This window comes from Pongo pygmaeus, chromosome 13 (genome assembly GCF_028885625.2).
Source record: "Pongo pygmaeus isolate AG05252 chromosome 13, NHGRI_mPonPyg2-v2.0_pri, whole genome shotgun sequence".
Lineage (NCBI taxonomy): Eukaryota > Metazoa > Chordata > Mammalia > Primates > Hominidae > Pongo > Pongo pygmaeus.
The window spans coordinates 111,167,438-111,185,001 of record NC_072386.2 but is presented as its reverse complement, the minus strand read 5'-3'; the positions used below and the strand labels follow the sequence as shown (position 1 = coordinate 111,185,001).

General features: G+C 45.9%; 1 protein-coding gene across 4 annotated transcripts in view; it reads left to right on the top strand.

The window, feature by feature from the left end:
• The first annotated feature begins 14,875 nt into the window (after nucleotides 1-14,875).
• CDK5RAP2 (CDK5 regulatory subunit associated protein 2) overlaps nucleotides 14,876-17,564 on the top strand; it is a 183,965-nt gene continuing 181,276 nt past the window's right edge. For 2 of the 4 annotated variants that reach the window (XM_054502815.2, XM_054502812.2), the window contains exon 1: nucleotides 14,876-15,261. In XM_054502815.2, coding sequence (XP_054358790.1) covers nucleotides 15,203-15,261 — 59 coding nt within the window. In that variant the 5' untranslated portion in view covers nucleotides 14,876-15,202. The remainder of the gene's footprint in view (nucleotides 15,262-17,564) is intronic. The other 2 variants (XM_054502816.2, XM_054502813.2) reach the window with 1 other exon arrangement.

The window sequence follows — 17,564 nt, the reverse complement described above, 5'->3', positions numbered from 1 at the left end:
AAAGCCCCTCAAGATGAGGGTGCTGGTTGCCAGAGGAATCAACTGTATGTTTGGAAGAGTGAAACGTTTAGCCCAGGAAGTTTTTTTTTCGTTTGTTTTTAGAGAGGGTCTCACTCTGTTGCCCAGGCAGGAGTGCAATGGTGTGACCTTGGCTCACTGCAGCCTTGACCTCCCAGGCACAAGTGTTCCTCCCGCCTCAGCTTCCTGAGTAGCTGGGACTACAAGTGGACAGACTATAAGTGGACACCAGTACACCCAAATAATTTTTAATTTTTTTTAGAGACAGATTCTTGCTATGCTGCTAGGGCTGGTCTTGAACTCCTGAGCTCAAGCGATCCTCCTGCCTTGGCCTCCAAAAGTGCTGGGATTATAGGCATGAGCCACTGTGCCCAGCTAAGGCCAGAAGGTCCAGGCTGCAGTAAGTCATGATCTTGTCACTGCACTCCAGCCTGGGCAACAGAGTGAGGCCCTGTCTCTCTCTCTCTGTCTCACACACACACACACACAGACACACACACACACCCCTCACTATATGTTAGTAAATGAGTAAGTGAATCAGCTGTATGACAGTTTCTACACTCATAAGTACAATAAAGATGTGTAAGTATACTGCAGTCTGCAGGCTTTGAATTAGTGCAAACTTAAACCGAAATCCCAATAAACTGTTATTTTGGAAAGCATCAAGTCACTTGTAAGTAGGGATGTTTGTGAGTGACCCCGGGAACAGACAGCACAAACTTCCCTTCGATGGAATGGTGCTGATGAAGCTCATTCCTTCGGTGTAGAGAGAGATCACGCCCACAGACCTGACTGCATGTCCTCAAACACTGCGGCCTGTGCTGACTGAGTAGGAAGCAAACGTAGTCCAATATATGGATGTTTTTGGTGCCCTCCCCTTCCTGCCTTTTTCACTAGCCTGAAGAACCAACAGGCTTCATCTCAGCTTTTTAATTTCACTAAAAACATTTTCTAAATGAGCCATTGTTATCTTTAATCACCATGGCTAGGGGGGATTATCCAGCCTCATTTGAAGAAGCTATTTTTTGCAAAGAGATGAGATCCTTCCAGACAAGGATAAAGACATTAATATTGTCTATTAAGATTCTGCTTTAGTCAAGATAATAATTTTAGGGTAATTAAGCAAATTGTATAGACTCCAATGGGCCATTAATCCCCAGTGGAATTGTCTGAAATGGAGAGGCCTTTAAATTTGGAAACAAGGAATTTGGCAACAGTTACATTTTGAATTTCCTTCAGTTAAAATGAAAAGGTTTCAATGTTAACAGGTACTGTCCTGGGTAAAGAATTTTATTTATTTACAATCTGTATCTCAACTTTTTGTATTAAAAGGTAGAGATCATTAAACCTTTAAATTAAGAATGAAAGTATCAGTTAAGTATACTAAGGAGGAAGCAGAAACATACCAGAAAACCTAGGCTAAAGGCTAAGTTAGCAATTGGCACCCAGTTTAGCTATGAGCTGCCCAACAACCAACAACATAGATTATTTACCTGTATTACTGTCTAATTAAAAGGTGCATACTGGAACATCAACATAAAATCTATTTTTCTTGGTTCTAAAAGATAATAGCTTACAGTACAAAAAGCATCAGCTTTGAAAGTGATATGGACAGGAGACAGGGAAATACTGACTAGAAGAGGGCGGTCCCTGGCAAAGGCCCCACCCTCAAGCCTGGAGATCTGCAGCCCTAAGTGGGAACGGGCATTTCTGTTTTCGCGCCCAAAAAGTTGCCTTTTTGTCTACCACACCCCCTATCCTGTACCCATATAAACCCCGAACTCCAGGCTCCAGAAGCAGACAAGCAGGTGAGGAGATGAGATAGGCAGAGGAACAAAGGAATGATGCAGCAGAGAAAGAGAGATGAGGAGGAACATCCGAATGCCCAGAGGAGTTTGGCTGGGGGTGGTCAGAGAGGTGTTCAGCCACTGGATGGGCAGGCTCCAGGGGAATATCATCTTCCTATTCCATCCCCCCTTCCAGCTCCCCATCCATCCCTCTAAAAACCACCTCCACCACTCAATAAAACCCCACATTCATCCTTCAAGCCCGTGTGTGAATTGATTCTTAGAGGATGTTAGGCAAGAGCTCACAATACAGAAAGCTATTACACTGGCCTTCTGCCTTTGTGAAAAGGCAGAGGGTCCACTGAGCTGGTTAACACTCAAGCCGTCCACGGATAGGAGGGCTAAAAGGGCACAGTGTAACACATGCCCACTTGGGCTCCTGCAACTGTCTGTCTGTGTGCTCCCCCTTCCCTCCGGGGTTTGAGCAGCGGCAGTGACCAAACAGGCGAGCCACACTTGCCTTCACACGTCCTGCGAGAGGGATCAGGGAACTCTCCCATTTCAAAAGCAGAGAGATATGGGTTCTAGTGCAGGCCTCACAACTGTAGGATCTGGGGCAAGTTAACAGATGGCTCTTCGTTTTGTTGCCATTACCTATAAAAGTAATAACTTTTTAGTTATTACTAAACATGGGGTTTCGCCATGTCGCTCAGGCTGTTCTTGATGCTGACCTCTTAGGGTTGCAGCGAGGTTAAGTGAAAACCTTATGTGGAGCATCGCAGCACATGCAAGGTCTATAATGAATAGTTCGCTTCCTCTCTCCCTATTATTTAAGAGGTCTTTAGGCTGGGTGCGGTGGCTCATGCCTGTAATCCCAGCACTTTGGGAGGCCAAGGCAGGTGGATCACAAGGTCAGGAGTTCAAGACCAGCCTGGTCAAGATGGTGAAACCCTGTCTCTACTGAAAATACAAAAATGAGCTGGGTGTGGTGATAATGTGCCTGTAATACCAGCTACCCAGGAGGCTGAGGCAGGAGAATCACTTGAACCCGGGAGGCAGAGGTTGCAGTGAGCCGAGATCGTGCCATTGCACTCCAGCCTGAGCGACAAGAGAGAAACTCTGTCTTAAAAAAAAAAGAGGTTTTTAATAAAAACTTTACAAAAAATGCAATGTTTTTCTATCTCTAGTGAGTGGAGAATTGGGTCAGGTACCAGCTGGTTTGCTTCCTGACTAGAAAACCAATCTACAACCCAGTATTTGAGTAAGGCTACTCTTGGATTTTGGGTATACTTAAATGAAATGAGACACCTCCCTAAGTTGAATTGCTGCTGTTTCTGCGTTTTCAGTGAGTGGTCTGTGGCCAGGACGGCATCCACAGGAGGCTGAAAGAAGCAAAGTGACATGTTGTTGGCATTCTATGGTTCCACAGGGATCCATGAAGAAATGCCATATTTGCCTATGGGAAATGGGTGGGAAGTTGGTATTGTGAAGTGAGGAGAGCACAGGCCTGGAAGTCTGCCCATTTTGGGTCTATTTTTGCTCTGCTATGCACTTGTAGAGTGAACTTGGGCAGGCTGCTGAATCCATTTGGATCTCAGTTTTTCCACTGGTAAATCCAAGAAGTTTAGTTAAATGTTCTCTGTGCGACCTTTTTAATTCTTGTATTCTATTCGGTGGGAAGATAAGGGTGTTCACAGTGAGATAATTAATTCTGGTTAAGATTAATTAATTAATTCTTTCCTCAGTATTTATTAAACACCTATTATCTGCCAGGCACTATAATAGACCAGAGGGTATAGAATTAAAAGTTCCTGCTCTCCAAAGCAGCCAGACACAAGAGTATGTACTGTATGATTCCAGTCCTAAGAAACTGTTGAAAGACAAATCTTGGCTGGGCATGGTGGCTCATGCCTGTAATCCTAGTACTTTGGGAGGCTAAGACTGGAGAATAGCTTGAGTCCAGGAGTTTGAGACCAGCCTGGGTGACATGGCGAAATACTGTCCGTACAAAAAATACTAAAATTAGCTGGGTGTGGTGGCATATGCCTGTAGTACCAGCCACTCGGGAGGCTGAGGCAGGAAGATTGCTGGAGCCCAGGAGGTTGAGGCTGCAGTGAGCTGTGATTGCACCACTGCACTCTAGCTTGGGTGACAGAGGGAGACCCTGTCTCAAAACAAAAACAAAAAAACAAAAAACAAAGGAAAGAAAGAAAAAAACAATTTTTTTGTTGTTGTTTTGATACGGCATCTCACTCTGTTGCCCAGGCTGGATGGAGGGCAGTGGCGTGATCTCAGCTCACTGCAACCTCTGCCTCCCAGGTTCAAAGGATCCTCCTGCCTCAGCTTCCCGAGTAGCTGGGACTACAGGTATGTGCCACTATGCCCAGCTGATTTTTGTATGTTTAGTAGAGATGGGGTTTCACCATGTCACCTGGGCTGGTCTTGAACTCCTGGCCTCACGTGATCTACCCGCCTTGGCCTCCCAAAGTGCTGGGATTACAGGCATGAGCCATCGCGGCCACCTCATGCCCCACTAATTTTTAATTTTTTCTTTGTTGAGATGAGGACTCCCTGTATTGAGTAGGCTGGTCTCGAACTCCTGGGCTTAAGCAATCCTCCTGCTTTGGCCTCCCAAAGTTTTGGTATTATAGGTCAGAGCCACCATGACCAGCCCAAAAAGACAAATCTTTAATGAGGAAAAATAGAACAGTGAGGCCGGGTGTGGTGGCTCATGCCTGTAATCCAAGCACTTTGGGAGGCTGAGGTGGGTAGATCACCTGAGGTCAGGAGTTTGAGACGAGCTTGGCCAGTGTGGTGAAACTCTGTCTCTACTTAAAAATACAAAAATCAGCTGGGCTTGGTGGTGTACGCTTGTAATTCCAGCTACTCAGGAAGCTGAGGCAGAATTATTGAACCCGGAGGCAGAGATTGCAGTGAGTCGAGATCGCGCCATTGCACTCCACCTTGTGCGACAAGAACGAAACTCTGTCTCAAAAAAAAAAAAAAAAAAAGAGGCTGGGCGTGGTGGCTCACTCCTGTAATCCCAGCGCTTTGGGAGGCCGAGGCGGGCAGATCACGAGGTCAGGAGATCGAGACCATCCTGTCTAAAACAGTGAAACCCTGTCTCTACTAAAAAATACAAAAAATTATCTGGGCGTGGTGGCAGCGCCTGTAGTCCCAGCTACTTGGGAGGCTGAGGCAGGAGAATGGCGTGAACCCAGGAGGCGGAGCTTGCAGTGAGGGGAGATCGTGCTACTGCACTCCAGCCTGGGCGACAGAGTGAGACTCCATCTCAAAAAATAAAAAATAACAGTGATTTCCTGAGGGGGAAGGCAGATTGACTTGGACCGTATCACCAAGGAACCTTGTGGGGTGATGGAAATGTTTCACATCTATGCTAATACAGTAACCACTAGCCCCATGTGACTATTTAAATTTTAATTAAGATAAACATTTTAAAAATTCAATTTCTCAGTCACATAGCTACATTTCCAGGGTTCAACAGCCACAAGTGACTAGTGGCTATTGTATTGGACAGTGCAGATTTAGAATACTGTATTTCCATCATCCAAGAAAGTTCTGCTGGAGAGCCGTGTTCTATCTCTCTCTCTCTTTCCTTTTTTTGAGACAGGATCTTGCTCTCTTGCCCAGGCTGGAATGCAGTGGTATGATCTCAGCTCACTGCAACCTCCACCTCCTGGGTTCAAGAAGTGATTCTCCTATCTCAGCCTCTGGAGTAGCTGGGATTACAGGCACACACCACCATGCCCAGCTAATTTTTGTATTTTTAGTAGAGATGGGATTTCACCACGTTGGCCAGGCTGGTCTTGAACTCCTGGCCTCAAGTGATCTGCCCACCTCAGCCTCCCAAAGTGCTAGGGTTATAGGCATGAGCCACCGCACCCAGTCTGCTGTTCTGTATCTCTTGATTGTGATGATGGCTACATGAGTATGTAAGTTTGCCAAAACTCACCAGAATGTATACTTGAAGTAGGTACACCTATTTTGTGTAAATTCTATCTCAATAAAGTTGATTTAAAATATTAACATTGGCCAGGTGTAGTGGCTCACGCCTGTAATTCCAGCACTTTGGGAGGCCAAGGTGAGCAGATCACCCGGGTTGGGAGTTCAAGACCAGTCTCGCCAATATGGTGAAACCCTGTCTCTACTAAAAATACAAAAATTAGCTGGGCATGGTGGTGCGCACCTGTAGTCCCAGCTACTTGGGAGACTGAAGCAGGAGAATTACTTGAACCTGGGAGGTGGAGGTTGCAGTGAGCCGAGATCGTGCCACTGCACTCCAGCCTGGGCTACAAGAGTGAAATTCTGTCTCAAAAAATAAAATGAAATGAAAATAAAATATTGGCATTGCCTCTCCTAGCCTCAAGGAGTTCACACTGTGGCAGCCAAGTTAACAATTACAGACCTAAATGTCACAATGATGATAAGCTCAGGGTATTCTGGGAGTCCAGAGGTGGGACATCTAGCCATACTGGGTCCCAAAACTTTCTCTTAAACTGTCGTTTAGAGGACCCTAGGACTCAAAGAGAAGGGGAAGGAAGTATATTTTAGACTCCAAGAGTCACTGGCATGTATAGTTCTTTAGTGTGAATTAGAAAAAAGGCATCCCTGCTTTGGGATAAACTCACAGCTTGTCCAGCACAGCACGGACTCAATTTCAGCCTCCACTCCTCCTTTGGGTGGATATGCTTGTGTAGGGCACAGCCTGTGCAGTGTACTTCGTGGCATGTCACACAGACAGGAGGACACATGCAAGGAAAAGGGGACTGTCATTTATCCCTTTAAGGAAGGAGGCACTGCAGCTGCCGCAAGTGTCGTGTTCATCCTTCTCTAGATCCTGCTCTGTGCTCTCAATGTGAATTCACTGCATTTAAGGGAGATGCAAAGTTTACCGTCCCCTCCTACAAGTCACAAGACATTAAGTACTTCTTTTAATCTGCAAAATGTCCAGACAGTTGATTAATTCAATTATCCTTCTCTGCCTAGAGCTATCGCTGCTTTACATATTCAATGTGCAGTTGGAGAGGGTGCTTGAAAGCACTCTCTGGCATCCTAGGATAATTTTTCCAGCAGCTTTTAGATCTCTGTTAGCCAGACCCTGGATTTAAGTGGGTGGGGATGTGGCCATCATACTGAGGATGATCAATTTAGGTAGGAGATCTTGGCGTGGGACATATCTCTGGCTCCTGCAAGTTTCAAAACCTTAGGAGCCAACTTTTGTGAATCAGGAAATGGAGGTCCAAGCTCCTCTCTGTCACTAGCTTGCTGTGCGACTTTGGGAAAATTGGTTCATGTCTCTGAGCCTCAATTTCCTTATCAGTAGAAGAATGATAACAAACTTGTCTCAGAGCCGTTGTGAGGTAGAATCAAGGGAGGAAGAATGTGACACGGGCTTTTTAAATAGTTGCATCAAGTAGGGATTTTATTTGATCTCTGTGGGCCTTCAAACATGAGGAGCTAGTGCACATAATAGTATGTACAGGTTTTTATCCTGCTTTTGCAGGGCATAGGTCTTACTTGTAAAACAACCTTCCCCAACTGCTCAATCAGAATGACTCAATCCCTTCTGTGATCCTAGAATCTCACTGTTCTTTTTCTTTTTTTTTTTTTTTGAGATAGAGTCCTGCTCTGTCGCCAGGCTGGAGTGCAGTGGTGCGATCTCTGCTCACTGCAACCTCCACCTCCCAGGTTCAAGCGATTCCCCTACCTCAGCCTCCCGAGTAGCTGGGACTACAGGCACGCGTCACCACACCTGGCTAATTTTTTTTGTATTTTAGTAGAGACGGGGTTTCTCCATGTTGGCCAGGATGGTCTCGATCTCCTGACCTTGTGATCCACCTGCCTCGGCCTCCCAAAGTGCTGGGATTACAGGCATGAGCCACTGTGCCCAGCCCTGTTATCTTTCTTATATCAACAAAGTATTTAAAATGTTTTGCTTTGTTTCATAATTATGGATGTGCATTTTCACCAGCTTCTTGAGGACAGGTATTCAGTGAAAGGCACTATGGCCTAGTGGTTAAGAACATGGGCTTTTGGATGAATTCTGGGTTCAAATCCCATCTCCACAACTGAGCTACTTGGATGGTGTCAGGGCAAAACTTTCCATTAACCTGTCTGGTTCAGTACCTGAGGGTTCTGTGAATTAAATGGACAAAAGACAGATTAACAGGAGAAAAGGCGTATTAATTTTTATTAATAGTTATGTGCACAAGAGTTCATAGAAAAGAAGTGAAACTCAAATAAGTGGTTAGGCTCAAGGGCTTTTATTCCATTATAACAAAAGAAGGGAGTGTTGAGCTTCAAGGCTGATAAATCATGGGGAAGTGATTAGGGAATATATGGGGGAAACTAATGGTAGACAGGGAGGAGGCACATCTTCACAAAGGGGAATTTATGTCCTGCTTCAGGGTAGAAAAGGAGAAGGCAGAAAATTCTTTCTGCATCTGTTGATTCTCAATTGTCTTCAGCTCAAAATAATCCTTATGCAAAAGGGGCATATGTTGGGATGGCATATTTTGATCCCCTTCAATGGCCAGGCAACTCTTTCTTCTCTTTGTACTTCAGTTTTGTCAACCATAAAGTTGGAGCATAATCAGTTCTTGTTTCATAAGGTTATTGTGAGGATTGAATGCAAAGTATATAACACAGTACCTGGCACATAGAAAGAGCTTAATAGATGGTAGCTAATTTTAGTTATTCATGGAACATCACAGCTGAAGGGGCATCAATGTTGTAGTGTAATGCACTCAGCATACAGATAAGAAAATAGGCCCAGAAAGTCGAACTGGGAGGTTGGTATTAACCTTATATCACGTTGATGTGTGTTACCATCCCTAGTCCAATAATCTATATTCTATTCCTTTGATATTTGGTATTTCTCATTCCACTTTCCATCTTGAGAAAAAGTCAGGACTTGGAGTTAATTTGACAAACTGGCATCGAGCATCTACTATGTGCACAGCCTTGGGCTACATGTTGGGCCCAGAAGGCATCACTGGCTTGATCACCCTGCTCTTCAGAGAAGGCAGTGGGTACTAATTGAGAACTGGTCCTAATAAGGACTGCTGGTGTTGAGGGTTGGTTGGTAAGAGGTCTTGGGAGCAAGGGGGCAGATGCGTGTCCCAGAAATACTGCCAACTGTGGGACCAGACAGGCATGGGTTTGCATCTCAGCATGGCCATGGTTTAGAAGGGCAGCTTGGGCCGGGCACAGTGGCTCATGCCTGTAATCCCAGCACTTTGGGAGGCCGAGGTGGGCAGATCACGAGGTCAAGAGATTGAGACCATCCTGGCCAACATGGTGAAACCCTGTCTCTACTAAAAATACAAAAATTAGCTGGGTGTGGTTGTGTGCGCCTGTAGTCCCAGCTACTTGGGAGGCTGAGGCAGGAGAATTGCTTGAACCCAGGAGGCGGAGGTTGCAGTGAGTCGAGATCGCGCCACTGCACTGGGGAGAGAGCAAGACTCTGTCTGAAAAAAAAAAAAAAAAAAAAAAAAGAAAAGGCAGCTTGGCCAAATCTAGGACAGTTTGTGCAACAACTAATGATAGTAATGGATTATAACACATAAAATAAACCAATATCCATGACTCCATAATGACGTAAATCAGGAATTGAATAAATGAATAAATGGGGGAGAAGAGAAAGCTCTTCCTTACTTACAGTAGAATTCCAATAAATATAGAAAGGATAATGAAAATAGAAAATCACCAATTGGCAAATACTACTGTGAAAATTGTTTTGGGTAAGAATTATCAATAGATGCTAAAATTAGTGGGTGAAAGTATACAAATTGAATACACAGCTTCAAATATCTTTCCACAAGATTAGTATTAATTACAAAAGGAAAAACAGTAATTTTATTGCAGACACCACCTTAGTCAAGAAATAAGCGTTAACATCACTCATTAATGAGACATATTAACATTCTGTGCCTCCTGATATGCAACCAAGGAAGCGTATGTCACTTTTGTGGTATTCTTGCCAAAAGCACACAACCTGGGTTCAGCATGGTGGCTCACATCTGTAATCCCAGGGCTTTGGGAGGCTGAGGCTGGAGGAGCACTTGAGCCCAGGAGTTAGGGGCGGCAGTGAGCCGTGATGGTGCCACGGCACTTCAGCCTTGGTGACAGAGTGAGACTCTGTCTCTGAAAAAAAAAGTGCATAACTTGAATTTGATCCTGAGAAAACACCACACAAACCCAAATTGAAGAACATTCTACCAAATAACTGGCAACAACATTTAGAAAGTGCCAATGCTGGCTGGGCGCAGTGGCTCACACCTGTAATCCCATTACTTTGGGAGGCTGAGATGGGCAGATTATCTGGGTCAGGAGTTCAAGACCAGCCTGGCCAACATGGTAAACCTCCATCTCTACAAAAATACCAAAATTAGCTGGGCATGGCGGTGCATGCCTTGTATTCCTAGCTACTTGGGAGGATGAGGTGGGAGGATCACTTGAACCTGGGAGGCAGAGGTTGCAGTGAGCTGAGATTGTGCCACTGGACCCCAGCCTAGGTGACAGAGTGAGACTGTGTCTTAAAAACAAAAACAAAAACAAAAACAAAAACAAAAGCGTGTCAATGCCATGAAAGACAGAACTGTCAGAGACTGGATGAGAGTAAGGAGATGTAACAAGTAAATGGAATGTGGAATATTGGACTGGATCCCGGACCAGCAAAAGGGAATTAATGGGAAAATATTAAGTTTAAATAAGATCTGTAATAAGTAGTATTGTATCAATGTAATTTCTTATTTTTGACAATTGTGCTATGGTTGTGGAAGATGTTAATATTTTAGAAATTCTTTGTACTATTTTTGCAACTTTTTTCTAAGTTTGAAATTATTTCCAAATAAAAAGCTAAGAAAGAAGGAAAGAAAAAAAAGTGTGACCTTTGGGAAATCTCTGCCCCTCTCTGAGTCTTTAGTTTCTTCTGTAGCGTAGGGCGATCACCCCAATTCACTTCACAGTATCATGAGGATAAAATGGAAGAGTGCAAAGTAGCAGCATTGCGTATATATTGATCCTATAAAAAGTTATTCTTGCTGTTAGTAATGGCAGTTCAAGTGTCTTGATCTGTTAAAGCTTCAGGAGGGTTCTACCCAAATGAAAAACATCTGACTACAAGCTACTTCCTCCCAGCCATTTGATATGACCTTGTCTGAGGAAATAATAATGCCAGCTTTGTGGCTGGGTGGCTGTTGTCAAGGAGATAGCCCCAGATAGCCCAAACAGCTGGTGGTAGTGACGTCACCTCTAGGCTTGGCAGAAAGATCATGGTGAGACAGAGACAGGACAAAGGCCTCTGTCTCTGACCATGAAACCACTACAGTAGCAGGAAAACCAACTTCCAAATAGCCTTTCCTTTGTGCAATTGATTCTATTTTCAGTTTCTAGGTTCACTAAAGGGTTTAGCACGCAACCCAGGGACATGGTCATGCTGAACAAAGCAATGGACAAATCATAATGAGAGCTCCCAGGCTGGGCGCGATGGCTCATGTCTATAACCCCAGTACTTTCTGAGGCTGAGGTGGGAGGATCACCTGAGCCTGGGAGGTGGAGGCTGCAGTGAGCTATGATCACTCTTATTGCACTCCAGCCTGGTTGACAAAGCAAGACCCTGTTTCCAAAAAAAAAATTAAATAAATTTAAAAAACAACTCAACTCCTCACAGGTTCTTTCTTCTTCAATAATGTCCAAGGTATTCAATTAGATGAGGCAACCATGTGAACTCAGCATTGTCCTCCCCATTTTACACATGGGAAAATCGAGGTGTAGCAAGGGGAAGGAACCCCAGGTTACAGAATAAATGAGAGGAGTTTCCAGAGTCAGAATCCAGGTGTCCAGACTTCCAGTTCTGTAAACTGCCCACACTAAGATTCACCTCTTAGCCACTTTGAAGCAGTTTCCCAAGGAGTAAAGTCTGGTGAACACAACCCTTAAATACTGTTGTCTGGATGTAGACCTCACCTCTTAATACTAAATTCTAAAGCAAAAGAGAAACCCAAATGGGGATGACAGGCTGCCTGAAAAATCAAGGTGTTGGAATTCAAAGGGACCTGGTCTCAATTCCAGCTCTGGCACTTACCAGCTGTAGGACCTTCAGTAAGTAGTTTTTACCTTTTGCAGCCTCAGTCTTCTCAATTGTAAGTCAGATAGCAGCGCCTCCTGCAGAAGGTTGCTGGGAGGGTTAAATGAGGTGGTGCATGTAATATGCCTGGAACAAGTGACATATAAGACATGCTCAAAATGTATAAGTTCTCTTCCTTGTTTATATTCTCAAGAGTTTTCATTGGCTGGAGATGCAAAGTTAGTTCCTTCATGTGGGAAGTGTTAGCCTCCCTCCCCAAGAGAGAGTTGGTTGTATGTTAGTAGCTTTGAAATAAACACAGAAGTCGGGCACAGTGGCTCACACCTGTAATCCCAGCACTTTGGGAGGCTGAGGTAGGTGGATCACCTGAGGTCAGGAGTTCGAGGCCAGCCTGGCCAACATGGTGAAACCCCGTCTCTACTAAAAATACGAAAATTAGCTGGGCGTGGTGGCAGGTGCCTGTAATCCCAGCTACTTGGGAGGCTGAGGTGGGAGAATCGCTTGAACCCAGGAGGTTGCAGTGAGCTGAGATTGTGTCACTGTATTCCAGCCTGGACAACAGAGCAAGACTCCATCTCAAAAAAAAAAAAAAAAAAAAAAGAAATGTAGAAATCACCTCCAGAGCAGTAACATCCTGAGAGACCCTGAGAGGTTCAGCCCTCTCATTTAACAGATGTAGAAGCTGAGGTCCACAGAGAAGTGATGGGCCAGGCCGGGCGGGGTGGCTCATGACTGTAATCCCAGCACTTTGGGAGGCTGAGGTGGGTGGATCACCTGAGGTCAGGAGTTCGAGACCAACCTGACCAAGATGGACAAACCCTGCCTCTACTAAAAATACAAAACTAGCCGGACGTAGCGGTGCATGCCTATAATTCCAGCCACTTGGGAGGCTGAGGCAGAAGAATCGCTTGAACCCGGGAGGCAGTGGTTGCGGTGAACCAAAATCATGCCATTTACACTCCAGCCTGGGCAACAAGAGCAAAACTCCATCTCAAAAAAAAAAAAAAAAAGTGATCTGCCAAAGATCACAGGGTTGGTGGCAGAGCCAGGGTAGGAATCCTGACACCCCAACTTCCCTGCTTTTGGACACACCTATCTCATGGGTTGAACTTACTGGCAAGGAGTATTGGTTCCTGGGCTTCAAGGACTGCCCCTTTCCTGAGGCAGTGCACCAGGTGTGCTAAGCTCTCCCTCTTTTTCATGCTTTCATCATTGCTAATTCTGGGTGTGGTTGAAGATCTAGGGAAAGAAGGGAGACAGGCAAAGAATCGTGGGCTTTGGAAGCCTCACTAAAGCCGAGAGAGAGAGAAAGAGAGAGAATGAATATGAATCTGGGATACACAGAATTACTATTGACTGAGCTCCTAAAAGTATCTCTGATTATTCTCACAAACATCTTGCAGGATAGGTATTGGCTTTATTTCCAGACTGATCGATTGAATCATTCATTCATTTAACATACATTTTCAAATAGCTGCTGAGTGGCAGACATAGTGCTAGGTGTTGAGGATATAGCAGTGAACAATTCAGAATGTAGTCCCTGCCCCATGCAGCTTCCAGTCTAGTGCAAAGAAAGACATTTAAAAAATGATTTTACACACACACACACACACACACACACACACACACACACAATTGCAAAATATGGTAAGTGCCACAAAGGAATAATTTGCATTGCTAGGAATACAAGAAGTGGCTTGATTTAGATTAAATGACTAGGGAAGGCTTCCTTTGAAAAGTATCAATAATTGGTTAATTACTTAACTGAAGAATGAGGGCCTGGTGCAGTGGCTCAGGCCTATAACCCCAGCACTTTGGGAGGCCAAGGTGGGAGGATTGCTTGAGGCCAGGAGTTCAAGACCAGCTTGGGCAACATAGTGAGACCCTGTCTCTATTTAAAACAAAACAAAACAAAAAGAATGAGGAAACTGAGGGTGAAAGGGGAATTGTTCAGGATTACTGGGAAAGTCACTATCTATCCACTTAGCAACCATTTCAAGTTATTTTCATCTGGCGCTCTCCCAAGGGCCTGCAGAGGAAGGAGCAACACTGAGTTGAGGAGGGGAAGGTTGATTTCGTTGCTTAAGCTCTGCCAAGATTATCTAAGTGTTTGGTGATTGCTATGTGCTTTAAGAAAGGCAGCCAAGGGGCCGGTGCTGTGGCTCATGCCTGTAATCCCAGCACTTTGGGAGGCCGGGGCGGGCAGGTCACGAGGTCGAGAGATTGAGACCATCCTGGCCAACATGGTGAAACCCCGTCTCTACTAAAGATACAAAAATTACCCGGGTGTGGTGACGCGAGAGTGAGGCAGGTGAATCGCTTAAACCCGGGAGGTGAAGGTTGCAGTGAGCTGAGATCGCGCCACTGCACTCCAGCCTGGCGACAGAGGCACCATCTCAAAAAAAAAAAAAAAAAAAAAAAAAAAAAAGAAAGGCAGCCAGGGTTATGCAGAGAGCCCTCATCTAGTTGGCAGGAGCTGCGAACCCGTGTTCCAGTTGAAAGACATTGTCAATACTTAATTACTTTGGGAGAGTCCTTTCCTCTTGCTGGCCCTCAGTTTTCTGACCACAGGTGCCTTTGAGTCCTAATGGTAATAAAAGACCAATAGGTGAGAGACTGGAGTTGGGAGTGCTGTTGACCACTGGCTCGTGGGAATGAGTTATTTGCTTCAAACTAAGTCTGCAAATTACTGTTTGCCTTGAGATTCCGCACGTAGGATTTTTCCAAAGCAAGGCAGCACTCAGTTATTTGAGTTTCAACTTAAGGTCAAATCTCAAAGTTTTGGGGTCATTATTCCAGAAAAGCAAACACGAGGTTAGGAACTTTGAGGATTCCTGAGGGGCTGTATTCATTTCCATCTCCCGCGTAAATTAACGGACTAGGGCCCGCTTGGCCCTCAACAAAGATGGCACCCGCCCTCGCCTCTCCCTGACTGCCCTCACAAAAAATGGCAGCCGGCCTTTTTTTTCTCTTATTTTTGCTTGCATAAGCAAGGATGCTCTGCCCTTAGTTAAGATGGCACCTATCCCCGCTTCCCTGCCCGTCCTCTGGCGCCAGCCGGTCGGCTTCACTGCGTGCGCCGCGGTGACCCCGCCTTGTTTCCGTAGGAAGAAGCGCCGGGAAAGATGGCGGCGTCTGTGGTTTGAATTCCAGCGGCGCCGCCAGAGTCTGAACAAGAGCCGGGGTGGAGGGGGCGGGGACCCGGGGAGCCCAGCGGGTCGCTACCGCCGGGGGTACTAGTGGCGCCGCCGCCACAGACACCAACACTGCCGCCACCTCTGTATCCATGATGGACTCGGTGTTGGAAGAGGACGTCACCGTCCCCGGGACGCTCAGCGGCTGCAGGTGCGGCCGGGGCATTGGTGGTCGTGGTAACCGGGCCGGGGTTCCAGCTGATGAGATTTCGCTCTAACGCGGCCTTGGGGTTTGCTCTTGAGGGTGTCTGGCCAGGGGCAGTGTGTGGGGTGGGTTCCTTCGGAGAGGGTCTCTGGGGGCCCCACCAGCTGACACTCTTGGGGGCTGGGAGCCCCGACCTGCACCACAGTTGCCTGTAGCATGGCGCCACGTACTTTGTAGAGGGTGTGAAGAACAGGTAAGGGGTTTTCTGAAAGAGTAGGACGAAGGTGGGGCCGCTTGGAGTATCCCGTTAGTGTGGATTGGTGGAGAACAGGGACCTTGAGGGCACCTGATGGTTCATTGTGGTTTGAGGGTTTTTCATTATGGAGAGTGTGGCCTGTATGCCCAGACTTTGCTTTTTGGGTCACGTAGTAGCCACCTAGGAGGCAATGGAGTGCAATGATTAAGAGCCTTGGCTGGAGTTGAACAAAACTGGATTCAAATCCAGCCCTGTAAACTGACTAGCTGTGTGACCTTGGTAAAGTGATTCCACCGGCTTTCCCATCCGTAAAATGGGCTAGTAATATCCACCCAACAGATTTGGGGTGAGGATTAAAAGAGGTGATGCCTGTCGAGCCATTAGCTTGACAGGTGTAGTGCCTGCCACATAATCAGTGCTTAAAAAATGATCTTGTGTTGCCATTAGTGTTATTATTACTGCTGTCATCAAAGGTGATATGAATCAGGGAATAATGGCCAAGAGTGGCCTCCCATGGATCTGCCCCAGGAGACTGTGGGAGTCCCCATTGCTGGTGGAGCTGGGGTCTGGTAGGAAGGCCTAATAGAGCGCTACTGTGCTCCACGGCTGGCCCCTGTGGTTGTCCTGGACTCCTGGTTGGAGAGTTAGTAGAGGGAAGAGGAGGAGAGCCCTGACTGAGAACCTGCACTGTTTATCCAGCTCTACTATGGACAAGCTGCTGCTTTTAGTCAACAGATCCTGATTGAAGGGGTGATCATGGTATTTATTGTGCTAACTGGGACACTTTTAAGAGTGAAAAGGGCCAGGTGCGGTGGCTCACCTGTGTAATCCCAGCCCTTGGGGAGGCCGAGGTGGGCCGATTTCTTGAGCTCAGGAGTGTGAGATCAGCCTGGGCAACGTGGTGAAATCCTATCTCTACAAGAAATACAAAAATTAGCCAGCCGTGGTAGCATGCACTTGAATTCCCGCCCGCTCGGGAGGCTGAGGCAGGAGGATTGCTTGAGCCTGGAAGGTTGATGCTGCAGTGAGCTGTGTTCATGCCACTGCACTGTAGCCTTGGTGACAAAGTGAGACTCTGTCTTAAAAAAAAAAAAAGAAAAGTGAAAATAATTAATATTTATGCCCGGGCAGCAGACATAAATAGGGCCTATCTTGGGTAAACCTGGACAAATGGTTTTTCTGTTTATTGAGAACCTTCATGTATCAGGCACAGACTAAGATGCTTTGCAGTTCCTGTCTAATTGGGTCCCGTGATATCTCATCATGCCCTTTTCTATCTATTTTATGTCCACTGCCCCCAATATATTGGGATTATGGCTTCTCTACTGTATTGTCCTTTGCACCTCTAATAGTTTTTTATACTACAGTTTGAAAACTATTTTTTATTTATTTATTTTTTTGAGACGGATTCTCGCTGGAGTGCAGTGGTGCGATCTCGGCTCACTGCAACCTCTGCCTCCCGGGTTCAAGCAATTCCCTGCCTGAGCCTCCCGAGTAGCTGGGATTACAGGAGTGCACCACCATGCCTGGCTAATTTTTGTATTTTTAGTAGAGATGGGATTTCACCATGTTGGCCAGGATGGTCTCCATCTCGTGATCTGGTGATCTGCCTGCCTCGGCCTCCCAAAGTGCTAGGATTACAGGTGTGAGCCACCGCGCCCGGCGTGAGAACTAGTTTTTAAATATAAATCTGCTCTCCACAGTCTGCTGCTTTATAGTTTTAATGCTGCTTATTGCTGTTATCATAACTTCCATTATTATTCTCTTAGATAGCCATTCTCATTTCAGTGCTTTTTGGCCAGACACTTGGGTTTTGGGTCCCAGGCCTAGCTGGGTTTCAATCCCAGTTCTGCTACTTAACAACCCCTTGCTCTGGGGCAAGTCACTCATCCTCTGTGAACCTCAGTGTTTATCATCTGTAAAAGGGGTTGGTATAAAGCCCTTGGTATAAAGCCTAGGGTTGGCATAAGGATTAAAGTGAGTCTTAAAAAGTTTAGCTCAGTGTCTGACCCAGAGTAACTGGGTGTGTGTGACCTTGGGCTTCTGGACCACT